We start from the raw sequence: 14,446 nt of genomic DNA, 5'->3' as shown, positions 1-14,446 counted from the left end.
ATAGTCTGATCATATTTCTTTTATCTTTGGTCCTGATACAAGAACCCAATGAATCTATCAAATATCCAGCTTTATTTACATACAATAACCACTATAAACTAATAATTGTATAAACAATTATCTTCAATTCCGACATTTCCAGTAAACATTTAATACATAAACAGCTTCGCTCGGAGATTCTAATCAATATTAGACCGCTATCCTAACAAGTGCCGTCTTCTGACGACCGCAATAGACTGACACGACTGCATCGACGGTAGCAGCTGCGACTAACCGCAATACTTAGCCACAAAGCCATACCATTGCTTGAGATATAACAGCGTATATGTTTACTATACAAAATAAGAGAAATATCATTATGTAAGAAAAATCGTTGAAGAGATGTTTTATTTAATTTCTGTCCTTGATTTCTGTGGACAAAGGAAAGCATAGACTTTGTCAAGTCGTTCGTTTATCTCATACATAAAAAGAGGTTTTTCTTTCTTGTATGTGTGTTTGTATGAAGGCAGGTAAGAATTACACGAGAAGAAAGGGCGTAGAATCCTTATACCTTTTTTGTCCCTCACCGTGTGGTTATGTGTGGTTTACCAGGCTTAATCTACAGCTATATATGAGACTAGATATTCTCTGGGGCTTCGCTCTCGTGGGAATTTTGAGATAAAATATAGCCTATAGCAATCTTGGATAATGTACTTTTCTAATGGTGAAAGAATTTTTGAAATCGTTTCGGTAAACGTACCTTAAAAGGAATATTATCAATAAATATTTTGTTACAATACTTTTCAATAAAAAAATTATTAAAATAAATAAATATTTTCATTTGGTTTATTTTTCGGTTTTGTCAAAACGACGATAAAAGAAATTGCTTTTCATCAAAAATAGTTTTAATATTTCTGAACAAAAAAAATATTTACATCGAAAAATGTCAAAGTTGTTGTGACATTTCGAAAGCTTTTAGTTGTTGTTAATTTTCTTTTAAAATAATTTATTTCTACTTAATTCAAAATAAAAGTGCAAAAGAAAATGAAGGTGCAGATACTGTATTAATGTGGACGCCATAACGCATCAATTGTATTCGTTAATATACAATATGAAAATCAGATCAAACCAGTTCGCTTCTTCAGAGACACTTGCTTTGTATTTTGAAGTGATGTCTTTGTAAGAATCCGAGCAAAAGTTTAACAAGGACAATTGAAAATTCGTTGTGACGACAATAAGAGCTAAAAGTAGGTACATATAAAAAAAATCAGAGATTCATATTAGAATCGACATGGGAATAAAGTGCCAAATAAATTTGTCCAAACTATCAGATGGTATATATTCAGCTAGCGGTACTGTATCTGGGATCATCCAGTATACAGTCGATGAAGTAACCGTTTTTGATAAGATAACCGTCTCTCTAAAAGGACACGGAACTTTAATTGTGCACGATCAGAGAGATAACGCTAGTTACGATAACTACTCATTCACACGCAGGGAAACTTACATTGATGAAGATATTGTTACTAAAAACGAAAAGAAAACTCCACATGAAATTGGCACACATGAAAAGAAATTTCATTTTAAACTTCCTGATAAATTACCTTCTTCTTTGTGTTATTATGGCACTAACACAAGATTCAGAGTGAGATGCAATATTATATACTACGTAAGAATCAAGTTTGAAAAACCAGGGTTTTTACAGTTTGCCAAGCGATTCAAAAGAGAGTTGACGGTGAAATCCCAAATAAAACCGACCCTGTTAACTCAGCCAGTTATATACGGGGAGCAAAAGAAAATTTTCCAATTAATTCCAAGCAAAAACAGCATTGTCAATATTAAAGCTAATATTAAGAAATCTGTAGTATCACCAGGTGGAACTATCGACCTTGAATATGACGTGCGCAATGATACTACAAATGTTACTGTAAAAGGAGTTGAAACAAAATTAACAGAAATTTACACATTTACAACTTCGTGTGGAAGGGAAATTAAGATACATCGCGCTGTGGACAGTACGGAGACGAAGACTGGCTCAATAAAAAGCGAAGAAGAGAAACATTTTGATCTCAATATCAATGTGCCTATAGACAAATTTTCACTGGGTCATTCAAATATTGTGACCAGGAATTACTTAGTCCAAATAATTGCTGAATTACCTTTTCCCCATACGAATGTTGTACTTGAAATACCTGTAGAAATATGTGATGTCATTCAAGAAACTGAGGTAGGTATAGATACTGTACAAGAAATAGGTCTAAATGCCAATCAGGCAAGTCAAGGACCTTCAAGTCATAATCCTCCTCCCTCTTATTGGGCTGCGATGGGGGAAGAGTTGAAAACTGAAGATTTAAATAGCGATACTATAGTATGAAAACACAACTCATACTTCTATTGACGATATTCTTTCCATAATTCTACCTGTATTGTGCCTTGGATAAGATAGATCTCCCGTTAACACTATGAACATAACATTTTATACTAGTTAGACGTTTTGTCAACTTGGTATCATTTTCACATGTTTCGTTGTCTTTATTTTGTCATATAATGTAATCATTTTTATTTATTACATTGTAAATATTGATAACGTGTTTCTAAATGCAGAAGATAACGGATAGTTATGTTCTTTTCGTTTTTATTAACAAACTTTTTCTCAAATCGCGAGGTTTCTATTACAATTTTTATGATTTAATATCTAAAGAGGAAATAACGGAACCCTTAAAAAATCACTTGTGCATCTGTCTATCCCACCTACATAGCAACTTTACTCTGAAACTACTCAACGAATTTGAAATTTAATAATCTATGAACCAGACTGTTTATAATCTGAGAGCCTCGAGGCAGTACCCTTTCAATAGTTACGTTATAAGATATATTTAGCGAAACGTTTTTTTTTTTCGTTTTTTTATTTAAATTCTCGTTGAGTTTAACAGAGAGAAAAAGCAACGACGGAAGTACAAAATGTAAATGAAAAAAGTAGACTGCTGACAGAAATAAAAAAATAGAAGGAGAAGAATGATTGAAACGACACGACACGACTTATTTAAAACTATTTTTGAAGAAAAGGTGAAAGGAAATACATTTCCTGGGAGACCGAGGAAGAACACGCAAGCCAACTGAAAGAGAAGGCAGGCGTCGTGTCGTATCGAGACCTTAAAAGCAAAGCCGAGGATAGAGAGGCGTGGCGTATACTCCACCGACAAGAGCACAGCTCTTAAAGGGCACTGTGTGTGTATGTATATGCAATTGCATAGCTTTTAAATTTGAACAATAGAACTAAAGACAAATATCTGTGATTACATGTTTACTTAAATGTGTACATTTTTTTATTTTATTAACTGCGCCAATGCCTCTTCTTAGATTCCTCCCAAATACAGGATCTCCATAAAAATGGACAGTTGCGGTGAGCACAACGCAACAGAGGACGTCAAGAAGTGCCACATCCATGATTTCTTTATTCTGCATGAAAGAGCTGTAATCTGAAAGTGTTCGCTAATCGAACAGGCCCACCGCGGTAATTGGAAACGTCAGCTTGAAAGGTGCGCGCCGTCCCACAATCCGTAAGGCCTAGTGTGCACTAGAGATAAAAATAAATAACACATTCATTTGTTACGGGATCTCATTCTTGACAGTCGCATCTCTTACTTGGTTTAATATTTTTTTTCCATAACACATGAAAATAGGATGAGGTAAACATGCCTTACCTCAACCCTTTTTCTATGGTCATAATGCTTATCCTTTTCATAATTCCTAATCTTTATAACAGACACTACTACAATAATTGTACTTGCAACCACACCCGACATCTTCATTTCTTCTCTGACGCAATCCATCCGTCCCTTTTTAGGCCTCTCTTTCCTCATATTGTCATTACCATCCACTGTACTTATCGATTAATAAATAATAAATTCGCTAGAAACGCCTAAAGGTATATCATTTTTACTGGCAATTAGTGACTGTCGTATACACTCTAATAAATTAATCAGTTAATGTGCAGTTTTCCTCACAACGTTTTCCTTCATCAGAAGCAGGCGGTGGCCGATGCCCGTACATTAGTAGACAAGTTCAGAGATACCAGGATTAGTGGAAACAGACCCTTATTGGCAACAGGTAAGAATCCACCCGATATTTTCCAATTAACGAATGATCCTCTTCATTTTCAAAATCAAGTTTATTTTCAAATTAAATCGTCGTCCTTGCATGTTCTCGGCTGTAATGCCCAGAATCAGGTCAGAAGAGTTAAGTTCATGTTTTACGTCAAGAGTTACTTATAAAATGTAATTCTATGATGGCAGAAACTGATGAATTAAAACTGAGTAAAATTTTGCATCATTAAAACTGAAATGCAATATAAAATTAAAGAATATATATAATTGTTGTATTATACTATATGATACGCAGTAAAATATGAAGGATAATTATGTTTTTTTTTTCCTTTACAGTGCTAGTTTGTAAACCTAGTGTTATGAAAATATTATTAGGACTGTATTTAATAGGGCTGATGTAATAAAAGCTCCAGAGGTGATGAAATGCGTGTGTTCGTCCAGAAAAAGAGGGGGAGAGAGAGAGCACGCGGGAAACACAAGCAAAGACAGACGTCATAGACTATACTAAAATGTTGCTATTTCCAACATCTCGGGTAGGGTTTGCTCGAAGTAAAAATGGAAATTTTCTGTCGCATATTGCGAGTTAGCCTCACTTACTGAGGGTCAAATTGAAAGTAGGACTTGTTAAGTGGAAATTAATGATCTTTATTACATTACGCGCGGGAATGATATTTCAAATACTAATTTTAGATAGAAAATTAGAAACCATAAATCAAGATGAAACGTTTGTATGACAAACGCACCACATCTTGTCTCAGCTGCAGCCGCGGGAATATACATGTATCAAATTCAAATTCAAATTCAAAATTCTTTATTCAATTTAGGATGATATACATCACTTATTGACGTCAAAAAAATTACTTAAACTAAGTCTACTGCCGGCTTCCAAAGCGCAAGTGAAGAAGAAGCGGCGCAACAAACTTCACCGCAGCCTTTTCTCCAAGGACGTCAATTAACAAATATAGGTCTTATATATATATTAAAAATTAGGAGGACGAAATTTTGCATATAATACAAAATTCTTGCCTTTATTTCCATATATCTCTTATATGAATTCTGAAAAGTAAATAGCACACACTTGGGCCCACAAAGTATTTAAATATATGAATACGAATTGAAATGCAAGCTTTAATAAAAAAAACGTGGGCGTCGTGATAATTGGAATGATTTGGCAATTGAGCGCCCTGCGAGAGAAATTTTTTATGTCGCCGAGTTAAGGGCTGTAGCGGTCGAAAGGGTAAAAGACAAATAACAATCATATCATCAAGTATATACCATATCAAACAGAATAACCGGCCAAGTGCGTGTCGGGACACGCACTGTGTAGGGTTCCGTAGTTTATTACAACAACCAAACAAGTGCGAGTCGGATCCACTGACCGAGAGGTTTCGTACAGCCAACTGCATTTCAAGTTACCCTACATGCAATAGATTTAGTGGCTAATTCACAATGATTTTGGATAGCTTGAAGTGCTGTTGACTGTACCATGCCACCAGTTATTCGAAATTTTAACGTAGAATACAGTCCTTATCTTGGACCCTTCTTATACAACCAACTTAACAGAACTTTTACTATTTATCCATTATTAAAATATAGCTGTAAGCGTATTGTAACCAAACATTTAAAAACACTAAATTATAACACTGAAAAGCTCCTTCCGCCTTTAGAATGAACCCCATGTCTAAATGACCTACTAGTTTTTCTCACCTCCCATGCTCTTACTTCTCTTACGCTCTCTCTCTCTGTTTATACAATTTTTACTAAATATTATTACTAGATGTTTTCTTCCTCAATTTCGATTTATTTATTAATCGAACTGTAAACTTTGAAATATATATTTTTAATTACTCACAACATGAAACTTATGCCACAGATTTTTCTACACACACACACACATTCTTCCAATACTGAGTTTGTCATGTAAATCTTTTCTTATCTTTTTATTATGATTCATATGACTTGGCACATACTTGCTATTGTGTGATTCGTAGTGATCCGTATTACAGGTTTCACAAGAAACCTACTTCAGACACCTTTCTCTCACATATTCTGATGTTTACCAATTTCCTAATTTTAAGAACAAATTGTAAAATTGTGCTGAGATAAATAAAGTTTTTATTATTTATTATTATCATTATACAAACTGAGATTTTGCTATGAAAATTGACACGGGCGAAGCCGCGGGCAATAGCTAGTTTAGAATCTGACGTGAAAAAGTGTGAAGGCTTCATTTCTGAATAAATTATTTGATTTTTAAATGATTTGGTTTTCCTTCTAATTTTTTTAGATATGACTACTACGTCCGATTGACACAAAAGTTACCTTTAACATCGCGCAGCGTTTTTTAAAAGCCATCATTTTGTGACTTGCGCCATGCGCTAGATTCGATGAGGGTTTGATTGATATTTGCGGGCGAGTCCCAACTTGATAACATTTTTCACAGAAAGACCGCCGCGACCCACCCCCATCCATTTCAAAAGGTTGTCCGCGCTGCTGATCGCGCGTTTTTACGAATACCAAAATTACCTACTTTAATTCCAAATTCAAATGGTTTTATTTTCCTTTATTTGGTTTTAAAACCAGTGAGTGTTTAATTCGAAAGTGGAACAAATAAAGCGTATTTATTTTTAATTGTACACTAGCCTGGCCAGGCTTCGCACGTGCTCATTGATGTATGTTTAAACCTTCGTGAATAAATGGTAAAAATAACATACCAAAATCCGTGGCGTAGTTAAAAGAAGAAAGCTTACAAACAGACCGACACGGAGGACTACAAGTTTATCCGTGGCATGCAGCCCAACATTTGAACCGAGATTTTTATAGTTTTTTCAGACAATGTTTGAAAAATGTGCGTTCAGCTGTTTGGAAATTCTCGGCTATTTTCTAGCTGATGAGATGGTTAGAGTTTTGAAAGAGAGACCAACAATTTTGACCAATATTTTTTTAACATCGAATTCATTTAATATTCACTTGGTTTCATTATCCGTATCTGCTTTCAAAATGTGTATACCCTGTTTTAGTCGATATTTTAAGCAGAATCCACTTTCCAGCCGATGTCCAACAGTCGATCGGATATGGGCGAACGCCGGTAACGTTGCAGGAAGCAATTAAGATCAGTTACGAGAATCTCAGGCCCCCCATCTGTCGGGAATGACCACAGTCACACGCCACTGATTCGCAATCCTTGATTTACACGCTTGTTAGATAGTCTCAAATTATACAAAGTTGAAAAAGTCATCCATTATATAAGTACATTGCCATTATTTTGTCTATGGCAGTATTTTCGACTAAGTAATGAGAGAGCGCGCGAGACCTCTGTTTTGCGCTATGGTTCGCCATCCCAAATTAAGTAGATCAGTGTGTTGTAAACTGTTGTAAAGTGCCACTACAATGTGTTGTAAAAGCGAAGCACGAGTGGTCACACAGTTTGATTTTTTATAGAATTACAATGGCATTATTTTGTTTATATATACTCAGTTCAAATTCAAATTTCAAATTCGAATTCAAATTTAAAATTATTTATTCAATTTAGGATTATATACATCACTTGATATTGACGTCAAAAAAATTACTTAAACTAAGTCTACTGCCGGCTTCCAAAGCGCAGGTGAAGAAGCGGCGCAACAAATTTCGCCGCAGCCTTTTCCCCAAGGACGTCAATTAACAAAATATAGGTCGCCCATGATACTGAACAACTTTTTGTATGAGAGCAACACTGAAATCACGACAAAGTATACGAATAAATGTAGTTATATTTATTTCTTTATACATATAATAAAATATAACTTAATACTAAATCCCAGTTTGTGTCAGCGACGTGAGGCGCAGGTCTTCAGCAGGTAACCGTCCTTGGAAGTTCCAGTGCACGAGACAGAAATCCTCATTCATGATAGACTAGAGATGTTGTGTCTGCACTTCCACCATAAACTTTAATATGCAACTACTTGGTATAAGGTGGTGTTCGTAAAAGTCATGTCAGGTGCCTTTAGGCGACATCAAATAAAATCTCACATCCGTTTTTGTAATAACACTCGGGAAGAGATGAAGAGGTGAATTGTTACTTTCTATTTTAAATGCAAGCAAAATCTTGCGAATGTTAAAATTGCCGCCAAAATTTATGAATGCACGTGGATCAAAAATAAAAACAAAATGGCGGCTTAGAAATTGGTTCAATTTGGAGCCGAGCCAAGACGAGCGGTAGAGGCATATTACTGGTCCCCGCATGCAGGTAGCTGCTACCCGAATTAAGTTAAGTAATTACTATTTTAGTATTTCACTAATGAGTTTATTGGTTTGAGAAAAAAAAATAATTTGACAAAGAAAATTTATTTATGTTTCCTGATTTTTAAATATATATTTAATCGATATATAATATCTGTTTGTGTATGTCTTTTATCTTTTATTATTGGCATTGTATATTTATTGTACTAATTTGTGTTATGTGTAAATGTACTGTGGGTATCATCATTACATAGTAAAAAAATGGTTGCCTGTAAAGTCGGTTTTACGGGCGAAGATTTTACGTGACAACGTCTTTTTACGCGCGCGGCAGACCGATCATAGTTGAGTGGGAGAGAGACGCAAGGCATTCGGCGGGCCTCTCTCTCGTTCGGTGACTCATCGTAACGTTACCGGGCGTTACACTTTTTCATAAGTGACTCCCAGCCGCAACCTAATTTAAGACGTTGTCACGTCAAAAGAAAGGTCCTGCGCATCTGTCGGTTTCCAAGATTTTTTCTTTTAAACTACGCATCGAATTTGAATCCAGTTTTCATTGTTATTCAGACAATTTATTTCCAAAGGTTTATAGAGCACGTGAGGATCCGGGTCGGGCCGCTAGTTTGAAATAAAACAAACAAAAATCAATTGAAACGAGCACATCAATGCATGTCGCACGTCAATAACAAAAAACATACGTCCACTGTTCCCGGCACGAGCACCCTAACGATACAAACGACTGATTGGGACAAAAACATGACGAAACGCAAAAAATAAATTCATTTTTCTCTCATATCTGCACTTGAAGCCGACAAAAAAATTGTTGATATTTATTTTCCAAAAAATTACCGATGTATTTTTAATTTTTACGGCCCCATTACAATATCATGTAGCTTTGGTACGAATAAATTGAAATTGAACACAAATAATCTCCCAAATGACATATCGGCCAAGTGCAAGTCCGACTCGCGCACTAAGAGTTCCGTACGGCAAGACAATCACGTTCAAAAGTAAATACTTTACCATGTATTTTAGTATTTATTTGCTATAGCAGCAGCAACAGAAATGCATTATTTGTTAACATTTTTAAACTGTCTAAATACTACGTTTCATAGGATACAGTCTGGTGACAGACAGATGGACGGATAGCGGAGTAATTACTCTTAGGATACACAGTAAATTTTTAGGGATCCGTACTTCGTAGAACATATGACTGGGTAATACAGACTTTAAAATCTTCTATATACAGTCGGAGACAGACGGTAATCTGTGTATTGTTATACGTATATCATGCATTCATATCGAAATATTAATATTCACAAACTATTATACTATTAAGTATTACAATAGAAAGTAATATACATGTATCGATAGCTCTAAATGCATAGACACTCGTACAAATTGCAGGATGTTATTTTTTATGACCTCTATTTGGAGACATGCTCAGAACATTCGAGATATTAGCGCGACGGTCTAGTATGGACCGCATCTAGTTGTGAGAATTTCTTGACAGATAGATGGTTGATTCCTTAAAACGTAAAATAACAAAGTATAAAGCATATTTTGCCAATTAGAAGTGGGAATGTCCCATAGTTCCAATGGTTGCCCGTGGCTTTGCTCGCAGTACAAAATAGAAATTTAAAATCAATGTGAAAATTTTAAGTTTTAATTTATTTAAAAGGCACATCAAGATTTTATTAATGGATATTATACTTACCTCAAGATTTTATTTATTGATAAATGTTGTTAACGGATAAATTGTTCTTTAATAATACACTCAGATAAAACATGTTTTTTGAAGTTGTATGAGTTTTATGAACCCGCCAATCCACAATGTGGTGGGGAATCATGGCCATATATAGAATGAAACATAAGTACTTATTTTGTAATTGACCCAATTTTTTCAACTTATATAAACATATTTGGCGAGTTAAATATGTAGAAACAAAGCACAGAACTGTGTTTCTTAACGAAAAAGAAGTTCAACTCTAAAATATCAATCCTAGGTACCCTTAGCTGATTAGCTGCATCAAAACAATGGATCTCCAATATATTTTATAGGTCAAACCTTTAATTATATTTCACGGCGCGGATCATATTTAATCAAGGGTCATTTGGAGCCACAATATAGCTGCGACCATTAGGATAGATTACGCATTTACCTACACAATATAGTCGAAAACTAAATGTCTCACCTTTTTTATTTAACCTATAAGTCCCCCTTACTTTTCTACTGCCTCTCTTCCGACAAATTGGAACTTCCACACATTCGATAAACGAATTGATTACGTGGCTTGGCGAATTGTAGAACTTGAATACATTTATTACTGTCCATCGTCGATGTAGTAATTAGCGATTTTATAAAAGTAGACATGTCCGAGTGCAGTATCTAGTCAAAAATAAATCTCTGGCCGCGACCTTTACAAACTGCTCTCAATTGCTAAGACATACGATCCGAGGGGCAGCTTGTCTGGCCTTGACTCGTGCGACAAGGTGCTCCGTTATATAAGAAATATGGTTGAGGTCCAAGCTGTTTAGTGACTTATGTAGTATACGGAAATATACTGTCTGCACAGCCCACTCTACCCTCTGTTTTACGTGTTTCTTCTTTCTATTACCAAGACATTTTCATGGGATAAATTCGCCGTCGTCTTTAAGTTTTCTTTTTAATAGTTATTTCAAACAAATTAATATAATACTGTAATAATGGTCTATGAATCTAGTCACTATACTGCTAAAATGAACCTTATTCTTAAAGTCAAGTATACGGTACAATATCCGCTAATTGCATGCAATAAAGTTCATTTTAAAATTTTATTTATTGTCAACAAGCAATATGACTTGAGAAAGATGATAGTTAAGTACGTACGTATAAATAAAAAATCTAAAAGTCCCTATTCAACGCGATCTACGACTTGTGGAACCGACCCAGCAGCTGTTAAAATTAAATGAATTTTTTCAGCTTCATTTTCGGCTCAAACCTGATGTAAAGCGATCACCGTAACCGGTGTTTTCAACACCATTTTGTAGACATTTTGTAGACCAATTTGTAGTCTTTTGCCACAGAACAGTATTAGCCGATTTAATTACGAAAAAAAACTTTAATTTTGCAAAGCCAGCGGAAAATACATCGCTAACAATATATATATAAGTGTGTTTATCGACCGCCTGAATAAAATTGATTAACGGATATATTAAGTGTACAAAGTCATTCATTGAACCTGAAAATATTACACTTCTATTTCGAGTAGGTACTCCCATTTTAATTAATTCTTACATTTAATTTTGGATCGCAAATGCTCCAAATTGAAAAAAAAAAAGTCCCATTGAATGAAAATCCATTCCAAATTCTGTCTCAGAATTAAAAGGTTTATTTTTACATTCCGTACGGTTGCCGGAAATTAAATGTTTGAGAAAAACCACTTGCCTAGAGATTTTCCGAGAAATATACATATATTCGATTCATTTCTAAAATATGTATGAATATTCTTTGAACTCCAGTTATCGTGTGAACAAAATACATATCTAAATTTGTATATAAAACTTTAAAGTGACTACCATTTTACATACGGAAATTGAGAGGAAAACATCGTGAGGAAACACGTAAATTTATCTGATAGTTTCTGAAATAATTAAGGCAAATTGCATGGAACGTAAAAACTAGCGAGTGTTTTACTTAATATCAACAATACGATCAATTTAAAGGCTGAGCAAGAAAGGCGAAAGAACAAACATGTCAAATGCGAGTCAGATAATTTTAAAAAATAAGTTAACAACATTTTTTTAAATAAGAGAACACTTAGAAAATTTAATACGTTACACAGCGCAGTTCTAGATCAAGTTTCTCTTTTTGGCTCAGTGGTAAAAGTGCTTTCCTCTGAACCGAGAAGTCCTGGGTTCGATCCTCGGTCGGGTCATGATGGAAAATGACCTATTTTCTGATTGGTCCGGGTCTTGGATGTTTATCTATATATGTATTTGTTATAAAATACAGTATCGTTGAGTTAGTATCCCATAACACAAATCACGAACTTACTTTGGGGCTAGCTCAATCTGTGTGATTTGTCCTAATTCATTTATTTATTTCCGAGTCAAATCCGTGCTCATGCCAGGAGTTGACAAGGAGTCAACTTCGACGGACACGTCGTGGAGGACATCAAAACTATTATCACTTTTGCCACCATATAGCGGCAAACCTAAATATCATGATGCATTGCGGCCACTAATTCTTCTCCTTTAGATGTCTACTCATTACTAAATGTTGGCAATATCAGTTCCTTAAATTTTATTTTATCCAGAACTATTCTGAATAATTGGTCGGCTACTCTTATAAATACGTACAGAGGCCACTTATTATCGCATAACCTATTTTGTCCTATTGTTCTTTGGCATAACGATTTTGGCATAATAGATCTATGGCATAATTGATTATTGGTATACCGGTAAATGTATGTATAATGTATGAACGAATCACACAGATTGAGCTGGCCCCAAAGTAAGTTCGAGACTTGTGTTATGGGATACTAACTCAACAATATTATATTTTATAACAAATACATATATAGATAAACATCCAAGACCCGGGCCAATCAGAAAAAGATCATTTTCCATCATGACCCGACCGGGGATCGAACCCGGGACCTCTCGGTTCAGAGGCAAGCATTTTACCACTTCGCCATCGAGGTCGTCAATGTGGCGTAATTGTGCCATAAGGTTGGGTTAGGTTAGTTATGGTTCAAATTATTATGCGTAAACCAATTATACGTTATGCTTAAAAATCATTATGCCATAGTAAAGTATGTTGTCTTATATTATGTCTTACATTTTTAAGCTTGTAGATACTCATACGTACACTCGCTATGAAGGAAAAAAAAAGAAGGAAGACTATACACATACAAAATCAAAAGAAGTTCAATGATCTTGAATAATTTAGACACGTAGGTAACCCAACGAGTTCTCTTTTCAACACATATTTCTAAAAACCTTGAGCTAAATCTCACCACAAACACGTTATTATAGACCTTTCTCAATCCACTAACCACATGTGGTCAGAAACGACTAATATTGTTTCAAATTACTAGACCATTCTATTAGATCGATATTAGAATAATTAAATAGCCGTATTACAATTATTGATTTGGTTAAATTGATTGTATTGTTTGTTATCTGTACTGTTATTATAATATGATGATGGTTTGTGAGTTTGTTTGTATTAGGCGGGTAATCTCTAAAACTACCGAACCGATGTCAAAAATTATTTTATCGTTAGAAAGCTACATTATCAAAGATTGAGGCTATATTTTATTTCAAGATTCCCACGGGAGCGAAACCACTAGTACATATATATATAGCTAAATGACACGATTTTGACTCCCGGGGCAAAACAAATGTATTAATAGGTATACTAGTTTATTAAAACGTAGGTAATGAACATGACACGTGGCGTGTGGATCCGACCCACCCCATATCCTACCGTGGATATTGTACGAGGCGACTAAAGGACACACAGCCTAAGCGGCTGATAGGCAACAACAGCATTCCCAAGAAGGGTTAGCATCTGGCGGGTGGGTTGTATTTCGTACAAGACGACTAAAGGATAGAAACAGCTTTGTTAGCTCATAGCTTACAAAGCTGTTCCTATTCCTTCGCTTACACAGCAATACACAGCTTTATATGGCACTAAATAAACGAAATTTTCTTTGCAATATCAATAGAATTTTTGTTTATAATTTTCTAACATTTATATACTAATACTTTTTAGGTTCTTGACAGGTTAGGTTCGAAGCGGTGGTGGTGTAATGGTTAAGACGCCCGTCTGTGGATCGAAAGGTCCCAGGTTCGAATCCCACTCGTGCCACATGAGTTTGTATACCAATCTGACTCATGTATAGTAGTTTTCATCGGCCACCACTTGCTTCCGGTGAAGGAAAACATCGTGAGGAAACCTACACACTGGTTGATTCTTCTTAACTTGTGTGTGAAATGGAGAAGGCAATGGCAAACCACTCCATTAATAATGCCAAGAAACTTATTGTGTGTGTTTCATTCCACGTAATAACCACGACCCTCAGCCATGAGGAATACGACTATGAAGGAAAACTATGACTATGAGGTTCTTGACAGATAGATAAAACTAAATGAAT

At 35.1% G+C, this 14,446-nt stretch overlaps 1 protein-coding gene across 1 annotated transcript; it reads left to right on the top strand.

Annotated features, from left to right (window-relative positions):
* Window positions 1-932: 932 nt before the first annotated feature.
* Window positions 933-3,294, top strand: LOC128680676 (uncharacterized). The gene has a single exon (XM_053763975.1). The coding sequence runs from the start codon at window positions 1,271-1,273 to the stop codon at window positions 2,351-2,353; it is 1,083 nt and encodes a 360-aa protein (XP_053619950.1). The 5' UTR covers window positions 933-1,270; the 3' UTR covers window positions 2,354-3,294.
* The last annotated feature ends 11,152 nt before the right edge of the window (window positions 3,295-14,446 follow it).

The sequence above is a fragment of the Plodia interpunctella genome, chromosome 2 (assembly GCF_027563975.2).
Source record: "Plodia interpunctella isolate USDA-ARS_2022_Savannah chromosome 2, ilPloInte3.2, whole genome shotgun sequence".
NCBI lineage: Eukaryota > Metazoa > Arthropoda > Insecta > Lepidoptera > Pyralidae > Plodia > Plodia interpunctella.
The sequence above is the reverse complement of the archived record's forward strand: the minus strand, read 5'-3'. Positions and strand labels throughout refer to the sequence as shown.

Excerpts from the sequence above, each read along its gene's own strand:
- LOC128680676 (XM_053763975.1), top strand. The coding sequence starts at position 1,271 with ATGGGAATAAAGTGCCAAATAAATTTGTCCAAACTATCAGATGGTATA.